General features: G+C 45.7%; 3 protein-coding genes across 3 annotated transcripts in view; 1 reads left to right on the forward strand and 2 right to left on the reverse strand.

Moving 5' to 3' along the window:
- LOC310670646 (uncharacterized protein) overlaps positions 1-18,317 on the forward strand; it is a 306,280-nt gene that overhangs the window by 18,125 nt on the left and 269,838 nt on the right. The gene's annotated exons all lie outside the window — the stretch shown is intronic.
- Positions 3,540-14,489, reverse strand: LOC310672770 (uncharacterized protein; the record flags this gene model as incomplete). Its single annotated transcript, XM_083430422.1, has 4 exons — positions 14,432-14,489; positions 10,714-10,925; positions 7,820-9,154; positions 3,540-3,667 (listed from the first exon to the last, which is right to left on the reverse strand). Exons 2-4 carry the CDS (start codon positions 10,844-10,846, stop codon positions 3,540-3,542), a joined length of 1,596 nt encoding a protein of 531 aa, XP_083286548.1. The 5' UTR covers positions 10,847-10,925; positions 14,432-14,489.
- Positions 7,163-18,317, reverse strand: part of LOC310670826 (uncharacterized protein) — a 51,123-nt gene continuing 39,968 nt past the window's right edge. Inside the window, exon 2 of the mRNA XM_083426607.1 lies at positions 7,163-7,490. The gene's annotated coding sequence lies outside the window, so the exon portion shown is untranslated. The remainder of the gene's footprint in view (positions 7,491-18,317) is intronic.

Here is an 18,317-nt window from a genome sequence, read left to right on the forward strand (position 1 = left end):
ATGCTATTATACCTCTCTCCATTCCTACCTGTGGGATTTTATAGATGCCCAACACGTTTGAAATCTGGATGGAGTTTTGAGAGTCGGACCCTTCGAGAACAGCCAGTAAGTTCGTCTGTTTACCACAGCTGTAGTTTGGAAAGTTCAGCTGCCCAATTGACAGCATGTCTAGCAAAGCATCATAGGTCACCCTTCCATCAAAAAAGTTCTCATGGATGCTGTAGCCCAGGGTGATGTTGGGTAACAGCTTTTGATTCTGGTTGATCGCTTGAATGGCATACCAGAAGGAGAGGAGCTGCCAGTACTTTGTGGATCCTTTCCTGGGGGAAGAAATTATATACATGCCAGTACTGTCCAAGTAATATTTCTGTTCTACCGCTAATATTCAGCTCTACCTCTTTCAAATCAGAACCAGTGAAGGCAGTGAAGGTCCTGTGGGAGTGTCTGGAGGCGGATGGAGGTTGGATGGCGGCTAACAGATTGAGGCTGAATCCTAACAAGACAGAAGTACTGTTTTGGGGGGACAGGAGGCAGGCAGGTGTGGAGGACTCCCTGGTCCTGAATGGGGCAACTGTGTCCCTGAAGGACCAGGTGCACAGCCTGGGGTCATTTTGGACTCACAGCTGTCCATGGAGGCACAGGTCAATTCTGTGTCCAGGGCAGCTGTCTACCAGCTCCACTTGGTGTACAGGCTGAGACCCTACCTGCCCACAGACTGTCTCGCCAGAGTGGTGCACGCTCTAGTTATCTCTCGCTTGGATTACTGCAATGAGCTCTATGTGGGACTACCTTTAAAGGTGACCCGGAAACTACAACTAATCTAGAATGCGGCAGCTAGACTGGTGACTGGGAGAGGCCGCCGAGACCACATAACACCAATCTTGAAAGATCTACATTGGTTCTCAGTACGTTTACAAGCTTTTGGAATGGGACACTAAAGAGGACCAGGTAAATTGTGTTATGATAAAATGTTATCATATCATATGATATTCAAAGTGTTGGTGCTGACGTTTAAGCCCTAAATGGCCTTGGTCCAGTATATCTGAAGGAGTGTCTCCACCCCCATCGTTCTGCCCGGACACTGAGGTCCAGCTCCGAGGGCCTTCTGGCGGTTCCCTCACTCCAAGAAGCCATGTTACAGGGAACCAGGCAGAGGGCCTTCTTGGTAGTGGCACCTGCCCTGTGGAACACCCTCCCACCAGATGCCAAAGAGAAGAACAACTTCCAGACTTTTAGAAGACATCTGAAGGCAGCCCTGTTTAGGGAAGCTTTTAATGTTTAACACACCACTGTAGTTTAATATTTTATTTTAATAATATTTTAATATTTAATATCCATCCCCACAAAAGGTCTTACCAAGAAAAGCTGGTGGAAGGGCATTGGCTAAAGATATGAGGATGAAACATAGTGTTTGTGGCAGAGATGACGCCACTGATGAGGTGGTCTCCTGGCCTGAAATAATTAGGTGAATCTATCTTATCCCTTTCCAAAGACAAGAGGCATTTTGTCTTCAGTTTCCCACAGTCCCCATAAGGCAGTAGAAGCAGTAGAACTAGGACCATCTTTTTCCTCCCAGGAACGAGCACCTCCCTTACAAAGAATTAGAAGCCTTTTGTTGTGGTGCTTGCAAGATGCAGTAACTTTCTTCTTAGTAACGGAGCTCTGCAAAGGGATCACATCTGAAGTGGAGAGAAGTCAAGCCAACCTCATTCTGGTACAGTTATCATCTGTCCTAAATCTCAGCCCCCCCCCCCCAAGTTTTGGGTGGCTCAGGAGGCATATATCTGCCAGACCTTTCTGCCTCAGATCCATGACATCATGTTTAGTGGACTCAAATGTGATCTTTGGAAGCAAAAAAACAACACACACTATCATTTTGATAATTATACGGAGAAGAAGTACCACCTCTGCAAGTTCCTAAACACTTTATGCAGCTCCACCTGCAACTACAGGGCTGAAGAAAAACATGTTTGTGAAAACTCCAAGATCTGCCTCCAAACTGTGAGATGCAAATGCCAAAGATTGGTGAAAAGTACCAAGATTAAGAGTTAGAAGTTACCTGAACTATCATACGTGAGCCCTGGCAGAATCTCCCCCCCCCCCCGCACAGATGCTAACACAGGATAGGGCTATTCTGATGAATTTGAGAGGTGAAAAAGGGAACTCAAATTTCACGTAAAGACAGAGGTGATTCAGCAGATTTTTTTGTAGGTTTTTGTTCTTGTTTTTATTATATACTTTTTGGTCTTATCCTGTATTTTTATGCTGTGAACCACCCTGAGATCACTGGGTGAAGGGCAGTATACAAATTTAATAAAGAAACAGACAAACCAACACTTGGAATTCCAAAAAAGCGTTCAACAATGTGCCTCCTGGGTAAGCTTAGTAGTCATGGAATAAGAGAAGAGGTCCTCTGGTGGATCAGGAATGGAAGTTGCAGGAAGCAGAAAATAGGTTTAAGTGGATAGTCCTTCAAATGGGCGAGGTGTGTGGTGCCAGATGTTCTTGACCAAAATCTCGCAAGAACAATCTGGCCACATCTTTTGGCACCAACTAGAGATTCTGCACCAGACCCAAGGGCGGCCCCAGAAAGAGTGCATTACAGTAGTCCCGCTCCAAGTTTTCCATTGCTCCAGTGGTCAGGCTATTCCTGTTCACAAACAGCCATAGAGGACACGTGGGTCTCTAGTGACAAAGGTGTATCCAAGAGTACCCCCAAACTATGCATTTGCTCCTTTAGAAGTGGGAATCATCCAAAGAGCCCACAAATTGTGTGTCAAGCTCCTGTGTTCCTGTCACTCCCTAAGTGATGAAAAACCAGACAAGACAACAGCATAACATTGGGTCCAAATGAGCCACAATTCTATTGATTACAGATGTGAATGGTTTGGCACTGGCATTGCGTATAGCCATTTATTCCACCCCAGTCCATCTACTGGGGGTGCATCTAAGGGTAATCCACACCTGCCCCCCCCCCATGACTTACATCAAGTAGGGGTAATCACCGAAGGGTCCCTGTTGGAGGAGTGCTATGGCCCTAGGCCCCGCCTGGGCGTCTGGACAGAAGCAACTCCTCACAGATCCCTTTAACAGGATACACTTAACCAAGAAGGGGCGGACAGAGGCTGTAACCTCCCCTCCAGCCAAGACTAAGGCTTCCCCAATGCCTAACCTCACAAAGTTGTGAGGATTGCTATGAGGAAGGCGAAAATCAAATGGCCAGGGCCAAGTTGCCAAATGGAAAAATTCCTGCCAGGTGTTAGATTTCTGTTTATGCCGCTGTGCAGTTTTTGGAGTCACAAGACTCTGTTTACATTCCAGACTGTTGGAAGTCTCACGGGAGATGGGAGACGGATGTTGTTATTACTCGTTTCCTGTTTCTTTGTTCCAATTGTTTCTCTGCCTTCACAGAGAGCAGATGCATATTCTTTTCTGTCCTGCGTAGCGAGAAATAAATCGTAGCAATGTAGCTCATATATTTCTCGTCCTTCTGCTGATGTTTGTATACTCTGCGGAATGGGAACGTGCTTAGAGCCTCATCAAAGGTTTAGGTCATTAATCACTATCAGAGTAGATGACGAAGAATGTCCGAGGAGGAGTAGCTCGGTTGTGCAGAGTTCCGACACCAGGCCCCAAATATGGCAGCTGACAATGTTCATAGGAAGGTCTTAGTATGGAAATAAGACATATGAAAAAGGGGACGGAGGGTGGGAGATCCAATGACAAACGTCCGCAATTTGGTGCCCTGCTGGGGAGGGTTGCAGCCTGCCTGCGGATTGATCAATAGTGCCAGGCTTAGGTGCAGGCATTCCACAGGGGGTGGGCCCAACCGGCCAATAGGCATTGCTTGGCCCCGCTCCCTGGGGGGATAACTTGAGGATAACTCCTCCCCAGTTTGTTGTTGGATCAGTAGGTCACAGTGCCACCCATTTCCCTAGAGTTGTGTTTTATCGGCATACTGGTGGCCCCTTGCTCCAAAACTCCTCATGACCACACCCCATGACTTCATATAGATTTTAAATAGCGTATAGATCTTAAATAGCACTGGGGAGAGAAGAGTACCTTGCAGCACCCCATAGCACATCAAAAAAATGTTTAAAAGGGCAACCCAAATGATCTCAACATGTCAGGGAATAGTCTAAAGACGACGACTGGGGAATGCATTCTATGGCAGACCAGTTTCCTGTCCGATGGAGAGATGGAGGGGAAAAGTCACACACACACCCTTTTTCACAGCATGTTTAGAAGTAGAGAGACAGAAGCTGAACAGCTGAGGGAGTAGTTGCCCAGGTATGAGATAATGACAAGGGAACCCGAAAGGAGGGGGCAGCTAGTTGAGATGTCACTTGACAGTGTGGGGAACCCCCCTCACCACAGACTCAGAGGATTGAACATGTCAGAGAGCAAAGAAGTCAGAGGGGGGGAGGAACTTCCCATTGGGACCTAAAATGCTACGGAAGTCGGAAGGAGGATTTAGAGCAGCCAACTGCCCTCCTTGCGGAGAGCTGTGTATTTCTGCTTGCAACATGGTGCTGTAATAAAAGGACTATAAATAGATCAACTGCTTGTTAATTCTTATCTGTGATGTTGCCAAAGGGAGAGAACTCTCCACGCCTGACACATCACTCTTCCCCCTTCCTTTACTTCTCATGAAAACTCAAGGGATTTGTCCAAAGTTCTACTTTGGGTCCACTAAAATGGACCCCATTTTTGAGAGGAACGTGAGGTGACATCCTGCTTCTGATTCAGTCAATGAATCAGTCAACAACAACAAAAATACTCTCCACCTGATTCAAGGCTTCTCCAGAGACCCTGCTGATTCAGCATTCATCCTGATTTACTTGATTATGTGGTGCTCTTTGATAATGATGATAATAATAATATAAAAAATCATAATAAATTTTATTTATACCCCGCCCTCCCCAGCCAAGGCCGGGTTCAGGGCAGCTAAGAAGCAATAATAAAAACAAGTTGAATGAATACGACTTAAAAGCAAGATTAAAATACAACATTAAAATGTTAAAAAGGCAGCCTCATCATAGGAGATGGGAAAAGAAAGAGGGGGAGGGAATCAAAATGACTCCAAGCCAAAGGCCAGGCAGAACAACTCTGTCTTACACACCCTGCGGAAAGAAATCAGACCCTGCAGGGCCCTGGTCTCACCAGGCCGGAGCCAGTGTTGAAAAAGCCCTGGCTCTGGTTGAGGCTAATCTAACTTCCTTAGGGCCCGGAACCTCTAGGGTGTTGCTATTTATGGACCTTAAGGTCCTCCGTGGGGCATACCAGGAGAGGCAGTCCCGTAGGTATGAGGGTCCTAGGCCGTGAAGGGCTTTAAAGGTCAAAACCAGCACCTTAATTCTGATCCTGTACTCCACCGGGAGCCAGTGCAGCTGGAAAAGCACTGGGCGAATATGCTCCCATGGAAGACCCCGTGAGGAGCCTCACTGAAGCATTCTGCACCTACTGGAGTTTCTGGAACAGCTTCAAGGGCAGCCCCGAGTAGAGCGAATTACAATAGTCAAGGCTGGAGGTGGCCATTGCATGGATCACTGTGGCCAGCTCGGGGAGGGAAAGGTAAGGGACCAACTGCTTGATGCAGTGAAGGTGGGGAAATGTGTTGGGTTGAAATAAACAACAGACGAGTGACAAGTGTCATACGGGAGGCATCTCTCGAGCATGTCTCAGAGAGTCCCTTTTATTGAATATTACAGTATTGCCACGTATGTGCTTGTTGCTGATTGGTTAACACAAAGACAAAGCAAGGGTTGCATATAGGCTGCATATAGGCATTAATTATCAATAGATTAAAGGTTGGGAAAGGAACACAGAGTTAGACAGGTATGAAAACCTCCTAGTTAAACTGTTACTATTGATTGATATTCCCATTCATAGATGTGGTCAACCATGCATTAAGAACAGGTAACCAAACATTCTAGGGTGGGTGAGCACGGAATGCTTCAGCTCAGCATGTGCAGAAGCAAAACTTCCCATCAAAAATGGAACATTTGTGGTGATTTGTGGGCAGGGAGATTATAAACAGTGAATATTCATTGGAATATCCACCCAGATTTGAATAAGAGGGGTTCACATGCCTTCCTCCTAATCATTTAATCATTCTACACTTTTCTGTACATTTTTGTGTAACATTCAAAATTGCAAACCATTTTTCAAAGGGGCCTTTCTTGCACTATAACTGCAGGAAAACAAAGTTCTGCCATGCGCTGGAATCCCTCCTCCAAAATACTGACTGTCTGGAGGCACACTCTGATTTCATAGGTTCCAGTTGCCCCCATATGCCAGGACCATGAACTTAGGTGCTTCTCAGTTGAGGTGCAGCAGCAGCTGATGCTTAAGTCCAGACTGAAAATGAGTATGCTGCAATTGAGAATGTTATGACTGTGCAAAGTGGCTTTTAAAAATCCAAACCTACAAGGGGGTAAATAATGCAGCTGACTGTAAACACAGCTGAAACGCAATCTCATGAAATGTTCAAGATGGTGAAAGTTGTGGTCACAGTTTCACTATGGTGTCAGTCCACCTTCAGTGAGGCTGATGGGCCTTTCCTCTCTCCTACAGGCCGCTAATGGAAGGTATTTGAGCATCTCAGGGTGGACTCATTTTATTTTCTGTGCTGGAAACAGCTGAGAGTTTAGATACAGCAAGAATTAGAAATGTTGTTTTCATTCAATGGAGGGCACTTTTTCATTCCAGTGGCTATCATGGGAAATTCTGGAATGTCCTGTCCTTCCTGGCTGCCTCAGGTTACAGATGCTTAAGGTTACAGACGCTTCAGGTTACAGACTCCACTAACCCAGAAATACTACCTCGGGTTAAGAACTTTGCTTCAGGGTGAGAACAGAAATTGCAAAGCAGCAGCGGGAGGCCCCATTAACTAAAGTGGTGCTTCAGGTTAAGAACAGTTTCAGGTTAAGAATGGACCTCCAGAACGAATTAAGTTCTTAACCTAAGGTACCACTGAAAACTCAAGAATTACCAACAGTAAAAGAATGGCAGATGAAAATGATGGATTTTATGGAGCTAGCCGTCCGCGACCAGAAGAAGGAGGAACACCACGAAGAATGGAATAAATTTAATGATTATTTAGCTAAATTTGTTAAGCTAAAATAACAAATAGCGTCGAGATACTTAATGGGCTTAGGATTGTATTTATGTTAACTGATAAAATAATATGTTTAATACAAGAAGGAGAAGATTTAAAGATATTAATGTTTAATTTAAAGGGTATTAAAATTGGGATTTGGAAAACCGTTATAAGGATATGCAATGAAATTCAACTAAGGGGAAACGAGGCAGTCGTTTTACAAAGTAAATAACTGTTATTTTCAATACGGTTATGATTTATGTTTGTTATGTTTTGTTTGTTTTATGTTTTTGTTTGTCATTGATATTGTAAAAACTAATAAAATTTTTGAAAGAAAAAAAAAGTTTCAGGTTAAGAATCGACCTCCAGAACTAATTAAGTTCTTAACCTAAGGTACCTAAGGTACCACTGTATGAGTTCTTTGATGGCGGATGAGACCTGACCTCTTTCTGAAGCTCTTCCCACATTCCAAGCACTGATAGGGTTTCTCCCCTGTATGAATTCTCAGATGGGAAGTGAGATGGGTGCTGTGATTGAAGCTCTTTCCACATTCAAAGCACTGATAGGGTTTCTCTCCAGTATGAATTCTTTGATGGGACGTGAGATGGGTGCTGTGACTGAAGCTCTTCCCACATTCCAAGCACTGATGGGGTATCTCTCCAGTATGAATTCTTTGATGGGATGTGAGATGGTCCTTTCGAGTGAAGCTCTTCCCACATTCCAAGCACTGATAGGGTTTCTCTTCTTTATGAATTCTTTGATGGGAAGCGAGACCGCTGGTGTGACTGAAACTCTTCCCACATTCCAAGCAGTGATAGGGTTTCTCCCCTGTATGAATTATTCGATGGGAAGCGAGATGGCTCCTCTGACTGAAGCTCTTCCCACATTCCAAGCACTGATGGGGTTTCTCTCCTGTATGAATTCTGTGATGAGAAGTGAGAATGTCCTTTCGACTGAAGCTCTTCCCACATTCCAAGCACTGATAGGGTTTCTCTTCTTTATGAATTCTTTGATGGGAAGCGACACAGCTGGTGTGACTGAAACTCTTCCCACATTCCAAGCACTGATAGGGTTTCTCCCCTGTATGAATTCTTTGATGGGAAGTGAGTTCGGTGCTCCTACCGAAGCTCTTTCCACATTCGAAGCACTGATAGGGTTTCTCCCCTGTATGAATTCTCTGATGGGAAGTGAGTTCGGTGCTCCTACCGAAGCTCTTTCCACATTCGAAGCACTGATAGGGTTTCTCCCCTGTATGAATTCTTTGATGGGAAGCGAGACTGCTCCTCTGAATGAAGCTATTTCCACATTCCAAGCACTGATATGGTTTCTCTCCTGTATGAATTCTTTGATGGGAAGCGAGACTGCTCCTCTGACTGAAGCTATTTCCACATTCCAAGCACTGATAGGGTTTCTCCCCTGTATGAATTCTTTGATGGGAAGCGAGACTGCTCCTCTGACTGAAGCTATTTCCACATTCCAAGCACTGATAGGGTTTCTCCCCTGTATGAATTATTTGATGGGAAGTGAGTCTGTCCTTTCGACTGAAGCTCTTCCCACATTCCATGCACTGATAGGGTTTCTCCCCAGTATGAATTCTTCGATGGGAAGTGAGAGTGCTGCTGTTACTGAAGCTCTTTCCACATTCCAAGCACTGATAGGGTTTCTCTCCAGTATGAATTCTTTGATGGGAAGTGAGAGTGCTGCTCTTACTGAAGCTCTTTCCACATTCCAAGCACTGATAGGGTTTCTCTCCAGTATGAATTCTTTGATGGGACGTGAGATGGATGCTCTGACTGAAGCTCTTTCCACATTCCAAGCACTGATAGGGTTTCTCTCCAGTATGAATTCTTTGATGGGACGTGAGATTGTCCTTCCGAGTGAAGCTCTTCCCACATTCTGAGCACTGATAGCCTTTCTTCCCGCTTTGAGTTCTTTGATGGGAAGGGGAACTCTGACTGGAGCTCTCTCCATACTCCCAATTTTGATATGGCTTCTCCACTGTGTGGATTTTGTCATGGTCTCCCCCATTCTTCATTTCCAATTCATCACCACCTACAACAAAGACAGAAACTAATTAGATCCTCAGGAAGAAATGGAGCCCCCAATTATTTAACAATGCTAATGAACATTTGTGAAAGAGGAAGAACAGAAGATGTGAGGTCTTTCTACAGAGGTCAGAAACCCAAACCTGACAGAAATTACCTCAACTTCACAAACAGCTCGGTGTGTGAATGTTGCCTCCAAGTTGCTATGGAAAGGGTGACTGTCACTCCAGAAGGCCGTTTTTTCAGTTAGGTCTGTTCTCAACTGTCGAGTGAGAGAGAGGTTTTCTGTGAGAGCACCTGCTGCCTGTTTTATGCTGCTATGTGCCTCACAAAAAGTCTGTAAAGTCTCATACAGATAGAAGCATTTGTAATTCCCTCTTCATACCTAATGTAGCAGTATTATTTGATGTTGAATTATTTTGGTTTTTTGAGTGTAGCTTATTGTCTTGAATAACGAATGGGATAAATGTAGAAATAGTCTAAATCAATAAAGAATATATATAGATATAGATACATTAGATATAAGCAAATGTAAACGTGTTTTTGTATATCAAGTAATGTTATGTGTTCTGTTTAAACTCTAAACAGAGAATCTTGTGGAGTATTTTCTAGGAGAAAAAAAGCTATGTTTTTCAAGGGTCAAACAACCCAGGGCAACCTACACACATATAAATACCATAGAAAATGGGTTTGGGTCCCACAAAATTCAGAAAACCACGAATAATCCAGAAAGACAGGTGCAGAGTAGTAAAGTGACACGTTTTACCTCAGAAACTAACATTAACAGCAGCTGCATGTGGAGGAGCGGAGATGCGAACCCAGTTCCCCAGATTACGAGTCTACCGCTCTTAACCACTGCACCACACTGGCTCTCCTTAATCTTAAGTACAACAACCAGAAGAGCTCCTGAATAGAAAACCAGCTATGTGGTGTTGAATGCTCTCTGTTCTCTCCTGTTTCCCGTTTTTGTGTTCCAGTTTAAACCAATTCATGACCCAGAACTCATACACTGACCATCAATGATGAACCACATGTTATAGACATTCCTTCAAATTTATTCTGCTAGTTCTGAGATATACAAATGGCATGAGAAGACCCGGTCTACATGTTTGTATCATTTATTATTCATATGTTCCTTTTTAAAAAAAGGAAATAAAAAGTTTTTCCAAAAAGAAAAGGAAAGGGCGACACACAGCATAGGCCCCATCTGCATTCAAACTGCAAAGCAGCATCAGGTTACTTTAAAGAGTCGTGGCTTCTACTGCTGTGTGATGGAGCAATACGTTTTTTGACATTGGTAGGGCATTCAGGTCACGGCACCGGTATTAGACATTTTGAGCTGCCAATACATCGTGGTGGCCGGGGAGCTGTGATGTATTCCTAGCTCAAATTGCCTGCAGATAACAAAGGCGCAGGCAGGCAGGCAGGTGGTGGAGCCCAGAAAGGTGCTCACCTTCTCAATCTCCACCCGCCTGTCTGCCTCCCCCCACCCCCAGGCTGAGCAAGCCCCAATACCTCTCCAGCTCCATTCCTCCATGTCCCCATCTCCCCTCCCCTGGAACTCACCAGATCTCTCTGAGAGCCCTAGAGAGGAACGCTCAGAGGTTGTGAGGAGGGATGCAGGAGACAACCTGACCAGGTCAACCGTCCATCTTCCCCCTTCCATCCTCGCTAGCTTTGCAGGATCCATCCCTTTCATCCTTCCTGAAGAGTTAAGGAGCCAAAACAAGCTGCAGGGTCCTGGGAGAGCGGAAGAAGCAAATGGAGCCTCAGAGGCCCTGCAGGGAAGAAGAAGAGTTTGGATTTGATATCCCGCTTTATCACTACCCAAAGGAGTCTCAAAGTGGCCAACATTCTACTTGCCTTCCTCCCCCACAACAAACACTGTGAGGTGAGTGGGGCTGAGAGACTTCAAGGTCACCCAGCAGCTGCATGGTCTGCACAGTAGAGACCTGAGAATAGATCCCATTGAATTCAGTGGGGCTTATGGTGCACAAACCAGTCACCATCTTGTCCCCAAGCCTGAAGACTGCAATGCCAGGCATGCTTATCTATGGTATCATAAGGCAAAAGTTCATAAAAGTTTTCATAGTCATAATAAGAAACTCGATTCTTAAAGTTTGGGGGGAAATATAAAGATTTATTTTAACAGAAAACAGCATGGTGACTTTCCCCATTAGAAGCATTACCTTTGAAAAAAGTAAATATGAGGTTAAATTGGCCGACATATAAAGAGCTGTTAACAGAAATTGACAACCAGTTAAAATTAAAGGACTTTGAAGAAGTAAGAGAAAATGTAATAGACTGGTTACAATATTTACAACTAAATGAAACTTTAAAAAATCCTAAAAAGAAACGATTTAGATATCAAGTGTCAAGATTTCAGAGAGAAATAGTAGAAGGTAGTACAAAACTGCTGTCAAAAATGAATGATCTGCTTTTGGAATGGGACACTAAAGAGGACCAGGACAAATGCGTTATGATAAAATGGTCAAAGGATGTGGGACATAATATATTAATGACGGACTGGGAAAGACTTTGGAAGTTAGATTTGGAAGTTAGGCCGCCAAGACTACATAACACCGGACTTGAAAGACCTACACTGGTTCTCAGTACGTTTCTGAGCACAATTCAAAGTGTTGGTGCTGACTTTTAAAGCCCCAAACGGCCTCGGTCCAGTATACCTGAAGGAGCGTCTCCACCCTCATTGTTCTGCCCAGACACTGAGGTCCAGCACTGAGAGCCTTCTTGCGGTTCCCTCCCTGCGAGAAGCCAAGTTACAGGGAACCGGGCAAAGGGCCTTCTCGGTAGTGGCACCCGCCCAGATGTCAAAGAGAAAAACAACTACCAGACTTTTAGAAGACATCTGAAGGCAGCCCTGTTTAGGGACGCTTTTAATGTTTAACAGATTATTGTATATTAATATTCTGTTGGAAGCCGCCCAGAGTGGATGGGGAAACCCAGCCAGATGGGCGGGGTATAAATAATAAATTATTATTATAGATTTGAAATTTTCTGCATGTACTTTACTGAAGGAGAACTACATGAAAATGATGTACAGGTGGTATTTGACCCTGGTTAAATTTGCAAAAATGTACTTTTTGCAAAGTACATTTCACTCGCTAAATCAACACCTTGTTGTGGTGAGTGGGCTTGCACATTCCTATGACCCGTGTGAGCGAAGCCCTCAGGAATCTTGTACTCCCTGCAGGATCGCCCTGGCACTTTACTAATAATAGTGGAAGCGATGCGGAGAGTGACTCTTCTGAATATTCCGTGTATACCAGTAGTATACAAGGAATCTTTACAACCCCAAGTAGCTGATTCCCCAAAGAATCTGCCCTGCAAGCAAAAGAAACCTCTGACAAGCACTTGAAGAACCCCAACCTGGAAACAGAGCCCCATGTGCTTCCCCATCTCAGAAGTCCCACCTGGCCCTGAGGGAACCGGATTCGCAGGAGAAACAGTTCCCCTCTCCTCGGACAAGTGAAAGGAAGTCTCCCCTGCTGAAGAGATGGCAGCCCTGCTTGCCTGGAATTCACATTTTGCTGACCACGCTGCACTGATTCTCCCAGTCTCCTCGCTAGAACAGAGGAGCAGGAACATGATGGTACAGCACCTTCTCCCTCGTCACAGAAGGAGACGCAGTTACAACCATCTCAAACCAATGCGAAGCTCTTGCTCCTGCAAAAATTACCCACAATGCAACTGCGTGACAATCAAGTGACCTAGCTTTTATCCTGGAATGTGGCCGGGTGGTCTGCATGCAGCAGAGATCCTTGTTTTAAAGCTTTCTCTCCCACCATTGCGTCATAATGATCCAGGAAACATGGACAGCGGATGAGCTGTTACTCAACGGATTTCATTCATTCTCAACTGGGGCAGATCTAGGGGTAAAACGTGGAAGAGCGAAAGGGGGCCTGGGGGTCTTAGTCTCCACTACCCTATGTGCCATTTCAAGCCCTCTCCCCTCATTCAAGTCATAAGCCAGGGCAGTGTTAATCCAATTGAGCCACCAGGCCCTGTTGGTAATTAACGCTGATGTGACCCCAATGAGGCAGGAATCTCAGATCAGAGACTTGTGGGTTGAAAGGGAAATTTATACCACAGACCTTATTTTGCTGAACCCAAAGGCATCTGTAGGTTTAGAAGGGGATTTCAATGCCAAATTGGGCCCTAATCATCATGCCCTTTATGCACAGCACAAATGGTCTCCTCCCAACCGTGAAGCCAGTGGATTCCGCCTCATCCGTTCTTCAAGGGATCAGAAATCAAACTTTGCAGGCATCTGCTTGGCTCAAACAGCATTCAGGCTAAACCTCTACGTCTTAAATGGTGCCCTTGAAAGTGACTATCCTCTCTGGCTCCAGAAGGAGAGCTATAGACCAGGGGTCAGCAACCTTTTTCAGCAATGGGCCGGTCCACCGTCCCTCAGCCCATGTGGTGGGCCAGACTATATTTTGAAGAAAGAAAAAAATGAATGAATTCCTATGCCCCACAAATAACCCAGAGATGCATTTTAAATAAAATACCTCGGGTTACATACGCTTCAGGTTACAGACTCTGCTAACCCAGAAATAGTAACTCAGGTTAAGAACTTTACTTCAGGATGAGAACAGGGCCGGATTTAGACGGCGATTGGGCCGCATCCAGCCCTCGGGCCTCAGTTTGCCTAGCCCTGCTCCTGAGAATGTACTCCAAACATGCCTGGTGTTTTTACATGAGCAGAATGTGTGCTTTTATTGAAAATGCATCTCTGGGTTATTTGTGGGTCATAGTTCCCTAGACCAGATATAGTTTGCTATATAGTTTGGTATGCAAAGTGCGTCCTGGAGGCTGACATCAGTATAAATGACCAAACTGATTAAAGAACGAAAAAAGCTGAGCTACGTTAGAAAAGCGATCCAATCATAAGAGATCTGGCTCTCATCGCCCGGCTAAAAATGTAGCAGTTTCTGCTGTCTCCTCGATCTGCCAGGAGAAAAGACACAGTAGCGATGCTGGCCAAGAGGAAGAACACCCTTCCTCCTCCTCCTCCTCCTCCACTCTTGATCGAGACTCCAGGGCTCTCTCTGCAGGCTCCCCCCTCCAAGACCCCCTCCCCCTCCCCCACAACGGGGCCAAGCAAGAAGAGCGGGGCAGAGCCCTGCCCCCCCCCGCCCCCTCCCTGGCTTGGCTTGGGGGAAGGTCTGCCCCCCCCCCCGATCTGGCCAGCCCCCCAGGCATCCTCCCCCGCAGCCCCTTCTCCCCATTGCACCCGGAGGGAGAGGGAGGCGAGACTCACCCCCAGGCAGCTCTTGCAAAAGAGAGAGGGAGACGGAAGCAGCCCCTCCGCTTGCAGGCGGGAATGGCGAGGGAGGGGCTTTTGCTGGGAGGACCTTGCCCCCCCACGCCTCCACTTCCTGTCCTCTCTAGAAACCCAGCTCTGTTCCTTTTAACCCTTGGCAAGCCGAGCACAAGCGGAGCACCGCTCGCTCATTCTCCATGTCAGGAGCCCCCCCCCCCCGCCTCATTTGGGAGACCCCCTTGAGCGGCGCCCCCCCAGGCCAGAAGCAGGAGGAGCAGCTGGCCGGGGCGAAGAAGACCCCAAGGAGCAGGAGACCCCTCACTAGAAGCATGGGAGCGTCTGGAAGGAACCCAGCGGTCATCTAGTCCACCCCCTTGCCAGGCTGGAATCTCAGCTCAGGCCATTATTGGCAGAAAAATGGAAGCAAGAAGAACTACCAATGAAAGAAGAATGGCGGGTTGAAATTGATGGACTATGCAAAATTGGATAAATTAACTGGAAGGATTCGAAACCTGCGGGAACCAGAGATTCGTAGAAGACCGGAGTAAATTATATGAACTATTTGAAAAAGGAATAGTAATGAACAGAGTACACTAGTAGGACTGCAAGAAGTTTTGTAAGGAGAACTATATGAACTATTTCTTCGTTAACAAACAGGACACTGTACCTTAAACCGTACCTCAACGTTGCACCATTGACACCCCTTTTACTATACTGTCCCTTTTCGTCTCCTTATCCGAAGCGCATCCGTAGATAAGGGTAGACCACTTCCACCGACCTTTCCATTCATAAAACACCTGGCCAATCATCAGGCACCATTCAAATCACTGTCAAACTAGCAGCCAATTTATTTATTTATTTTAATCAAATAAAAAATAAATAAAAACAACATCAAACTGCTAGGTTGGCAGGAGCTGGGACAGAGCAATGTCAAACCGCCAACCTTCCAACCAGCAAGCCCAAGAAGCTCAGTATGTTTCATCCTCCCTTATCTTTAGCCACTGTCCTTCCACCAGCTTTTATTGGTAAGACCTTTTGTGGGGATGGAGTTCCTGGTGTTCCACTTGCTACCATTTCCATGAGATCCAACTCATCTCCAGTTACTTTCTGGGGGCTTTATCATGATCTGGTACCTGCCTTTAAGAACATAAGAAGATCCCAATGGCATATAAATTGGGGGATGATGAGGCTCTCAGTGGCTACCAGTCACAATGGCTATGTTCTCCATTGACTGTCACAGGCACTATGCCTCTGGGTACCAATAACTGAGAATCTCAAGTAGGGGAAGAGTTCTTGTGCTTCTCAGTTTTGCATGTGCATCTGGTTGGCCGCCTTGAGAATTCTGGAACAGATGAGCCTTTGGGCTGATTCTGCAGGATTTTCCTGGAAAATGATGGTAGGAGAAGGGTGTCTTTTTGGCTTAGGTTTAGTATAAAAGGGGGAAATATCTACTTTCCCAAAGCAGAATTATGGTAGTGCTTTCTGGATCTTTTAATCACTGTCTTAGATCCCTAATAATAATAATTTTATACGCCACCCATCTGGCTGGGTTTGTCCAGCCACTCTGGGCAGCTTCCAACAAAATATAAAAATACAGTGGTCTGTTAAACATTAAAAGCTCAGTAGATCACAGTGCCACCCATGTCCCTAGAGCTGTGTGTTATCGGCATACTGGTGGCCCCTTGCTCCCAAACTCCTCAGGACCGCACCCCATGACTTCATATAGATTTTAAATAGCGTATAGATCTTAAATAGCGCTCGGGAGAGAATAGTACCTTGCAGCACCCCATAGCACAAATGCCGGGGTGGGGGTGAGAAGCAGTCACTTTCTGGACATGACATTGAAGATATGAGCACAACCACTGTAATATGGTGCCTCTGACAGCCATCTCAGAGCCACCCAGAGTGGCTGGGGAAGCCCAGTCAGATGGGCGGGGTATAAATCATAAATTATTATTATTATTATTATCTCACTAAGTCAGTTCAGGAGGATACCATGATTGACGGCATCAAAATTTAAAAAAGGGCAACCCAAATGATCACAACGTGTCAGGGAATAGTCTAAAGATGAGGACTGGGGAATGCATTCTATGGCAGACTAGTTTCATCTCCAATGGAGAGGTGGAGGGGGAAAGTCACCCCTACCTTGTCCATGTTAGTTTCTGCTTGGTGCCATTGTGCAGTGTTTGGAGTCACAAGACTCTGTTTTGCATTCCAGAGATTCCATACTGTTGGAAGTCTCACGGAAGATGGGAGACGGATGTCATGTTTACTGGTTTCCTGTTCCTTTGTTGTTCAGTTGCTCTCTGCTTTCACAGAGAGAGCATGTATATTTCTTTTCTGTCTGCATAGTTAGAAATAAAACGCTCTTTGAAATGTAGCTCATACTATCTCGGCTCCTTCCCTGCATGCTGGATACTTTGCGTAATGGGGGAACGTGCTTGGAGCCTCATCAAAGGCTCAGGTCGTTAATCACAGACTCAACCAAGAGTCGCTCGGTCGAACGCAAGTCCAACAGTCCACAGCGTGTGCAGAAGCAGAGAGAGAGAGAGGAGCTGAACAGCTGAGGGAGGAGTTGCCCAGGTATGAGATAATGACAAAGGAACCCGAAGGGAGGGGGCAGCTAGTTGAGATGTCACTTGAGAGTGTAGGGAACCCCCCTCACACAGACTCGGAGGAACTTCCCATTGACACCTAAGATGCTACGGAAGTCGGAAGGAGGATTTTGAGCAGCCAACTGCCCTCCTTGCGGAGAGCTGCGTATTTCTGCTTGCAGCATGGTGCTGTAATAAAAGGACTATAAATAGATCAACTGCTTGTTAATTCTTATCTGTGATGTTATCAAAGGGAGAGGAGAACTCTCCACGCCTGACACAACATCACTCTTCCCCCTTCCCCTTCCCTTTACTTCTCATGAAAACTCAAGGGATTTGTCCAAAGTTCTCCTTTGAGTCCACTAAAATGGACCCCATTTTTGAGAGGAATGTGAGGTGACATCCTGCTTCTGATTCAGTCAATGAATCAGTCAACCAAACAATAATGCTCTCCATCTGATTCAAGGCTTCTCCAGACACCCTGCTGATTCAGCATTCATCCTGATTTACTTGATTATGTGGTGCTCTTTAATAATAATAATAATAACTTTTATTTATACCCCGCCCTCCCCAGCCAAGGACGGGCTCAGGGCAGCTAACAAGCAAGAATAAAAACAAGTTGAATGAATACAACTTAAAAGCAAGATTAAAATACAACCTTAAAACCTTAAAATGCAGCCTCATCACAGGAGGAGAAAGGAAAAAGAAAGAGGGGGAAGGAATCAAATTGACTCCAAGCCAAAGGCCAGGCAGAACAACTCTGTCTTACATGCCCTGTGGAAAGAAATCAGATCCTGCAGGGCCCTGGTCTCATGAGACAGAGCATTCCACCAGGCCAGAGCCAGTGTTGAAAAAGCCCTGGCTCTGGTTGAGCCTAATCTAACTTCCTTAGGGCCTGGGACCACTAGGGTGTTGCTATTTATGGACCTTAAGGTCCTCCGTGGGGCATACCAGGAGAGGCAGTCCCATAGGTACAAGGGTCCTAGGCCGTGAAGGGCTTTAAAGGTCAAAACCAGCACCTTAAATCTGACCCTGTACTCCACCGGGAGCCAGTGCAGCTGGAAAAACACTGGGTGAATATGCTCCCATGGCAGAGACCCTGTGAGGAGCCTCGCTGCAGCATTCTGCACCCGCTGGAGTTGTTATTTGTGGGCTGGGAGATTATACAACAGTGAATATTCCTTGGAATATCCACCCAGATTTGCGTAAGAGGGGTTCACATGCCTTCCTCCTAATCATTTAATCATTCTACACTTTTCTGTGCATTTTTGTGTAGCTTTCAAAATTGC

The sequence above is a fragment of the Podarcis tiliguerta genome (genome assembly GCF_965153285.1).
Source record: "Podarcis tiliguerta genome assembly, chromosome: 2".
NCBI classification, from domain to species: Eukaryota; Metazoa; Chordata; class Lepidosauria; order Squamata; family Lacertidae; genus Podarcis; species Podarcis tiliguerta.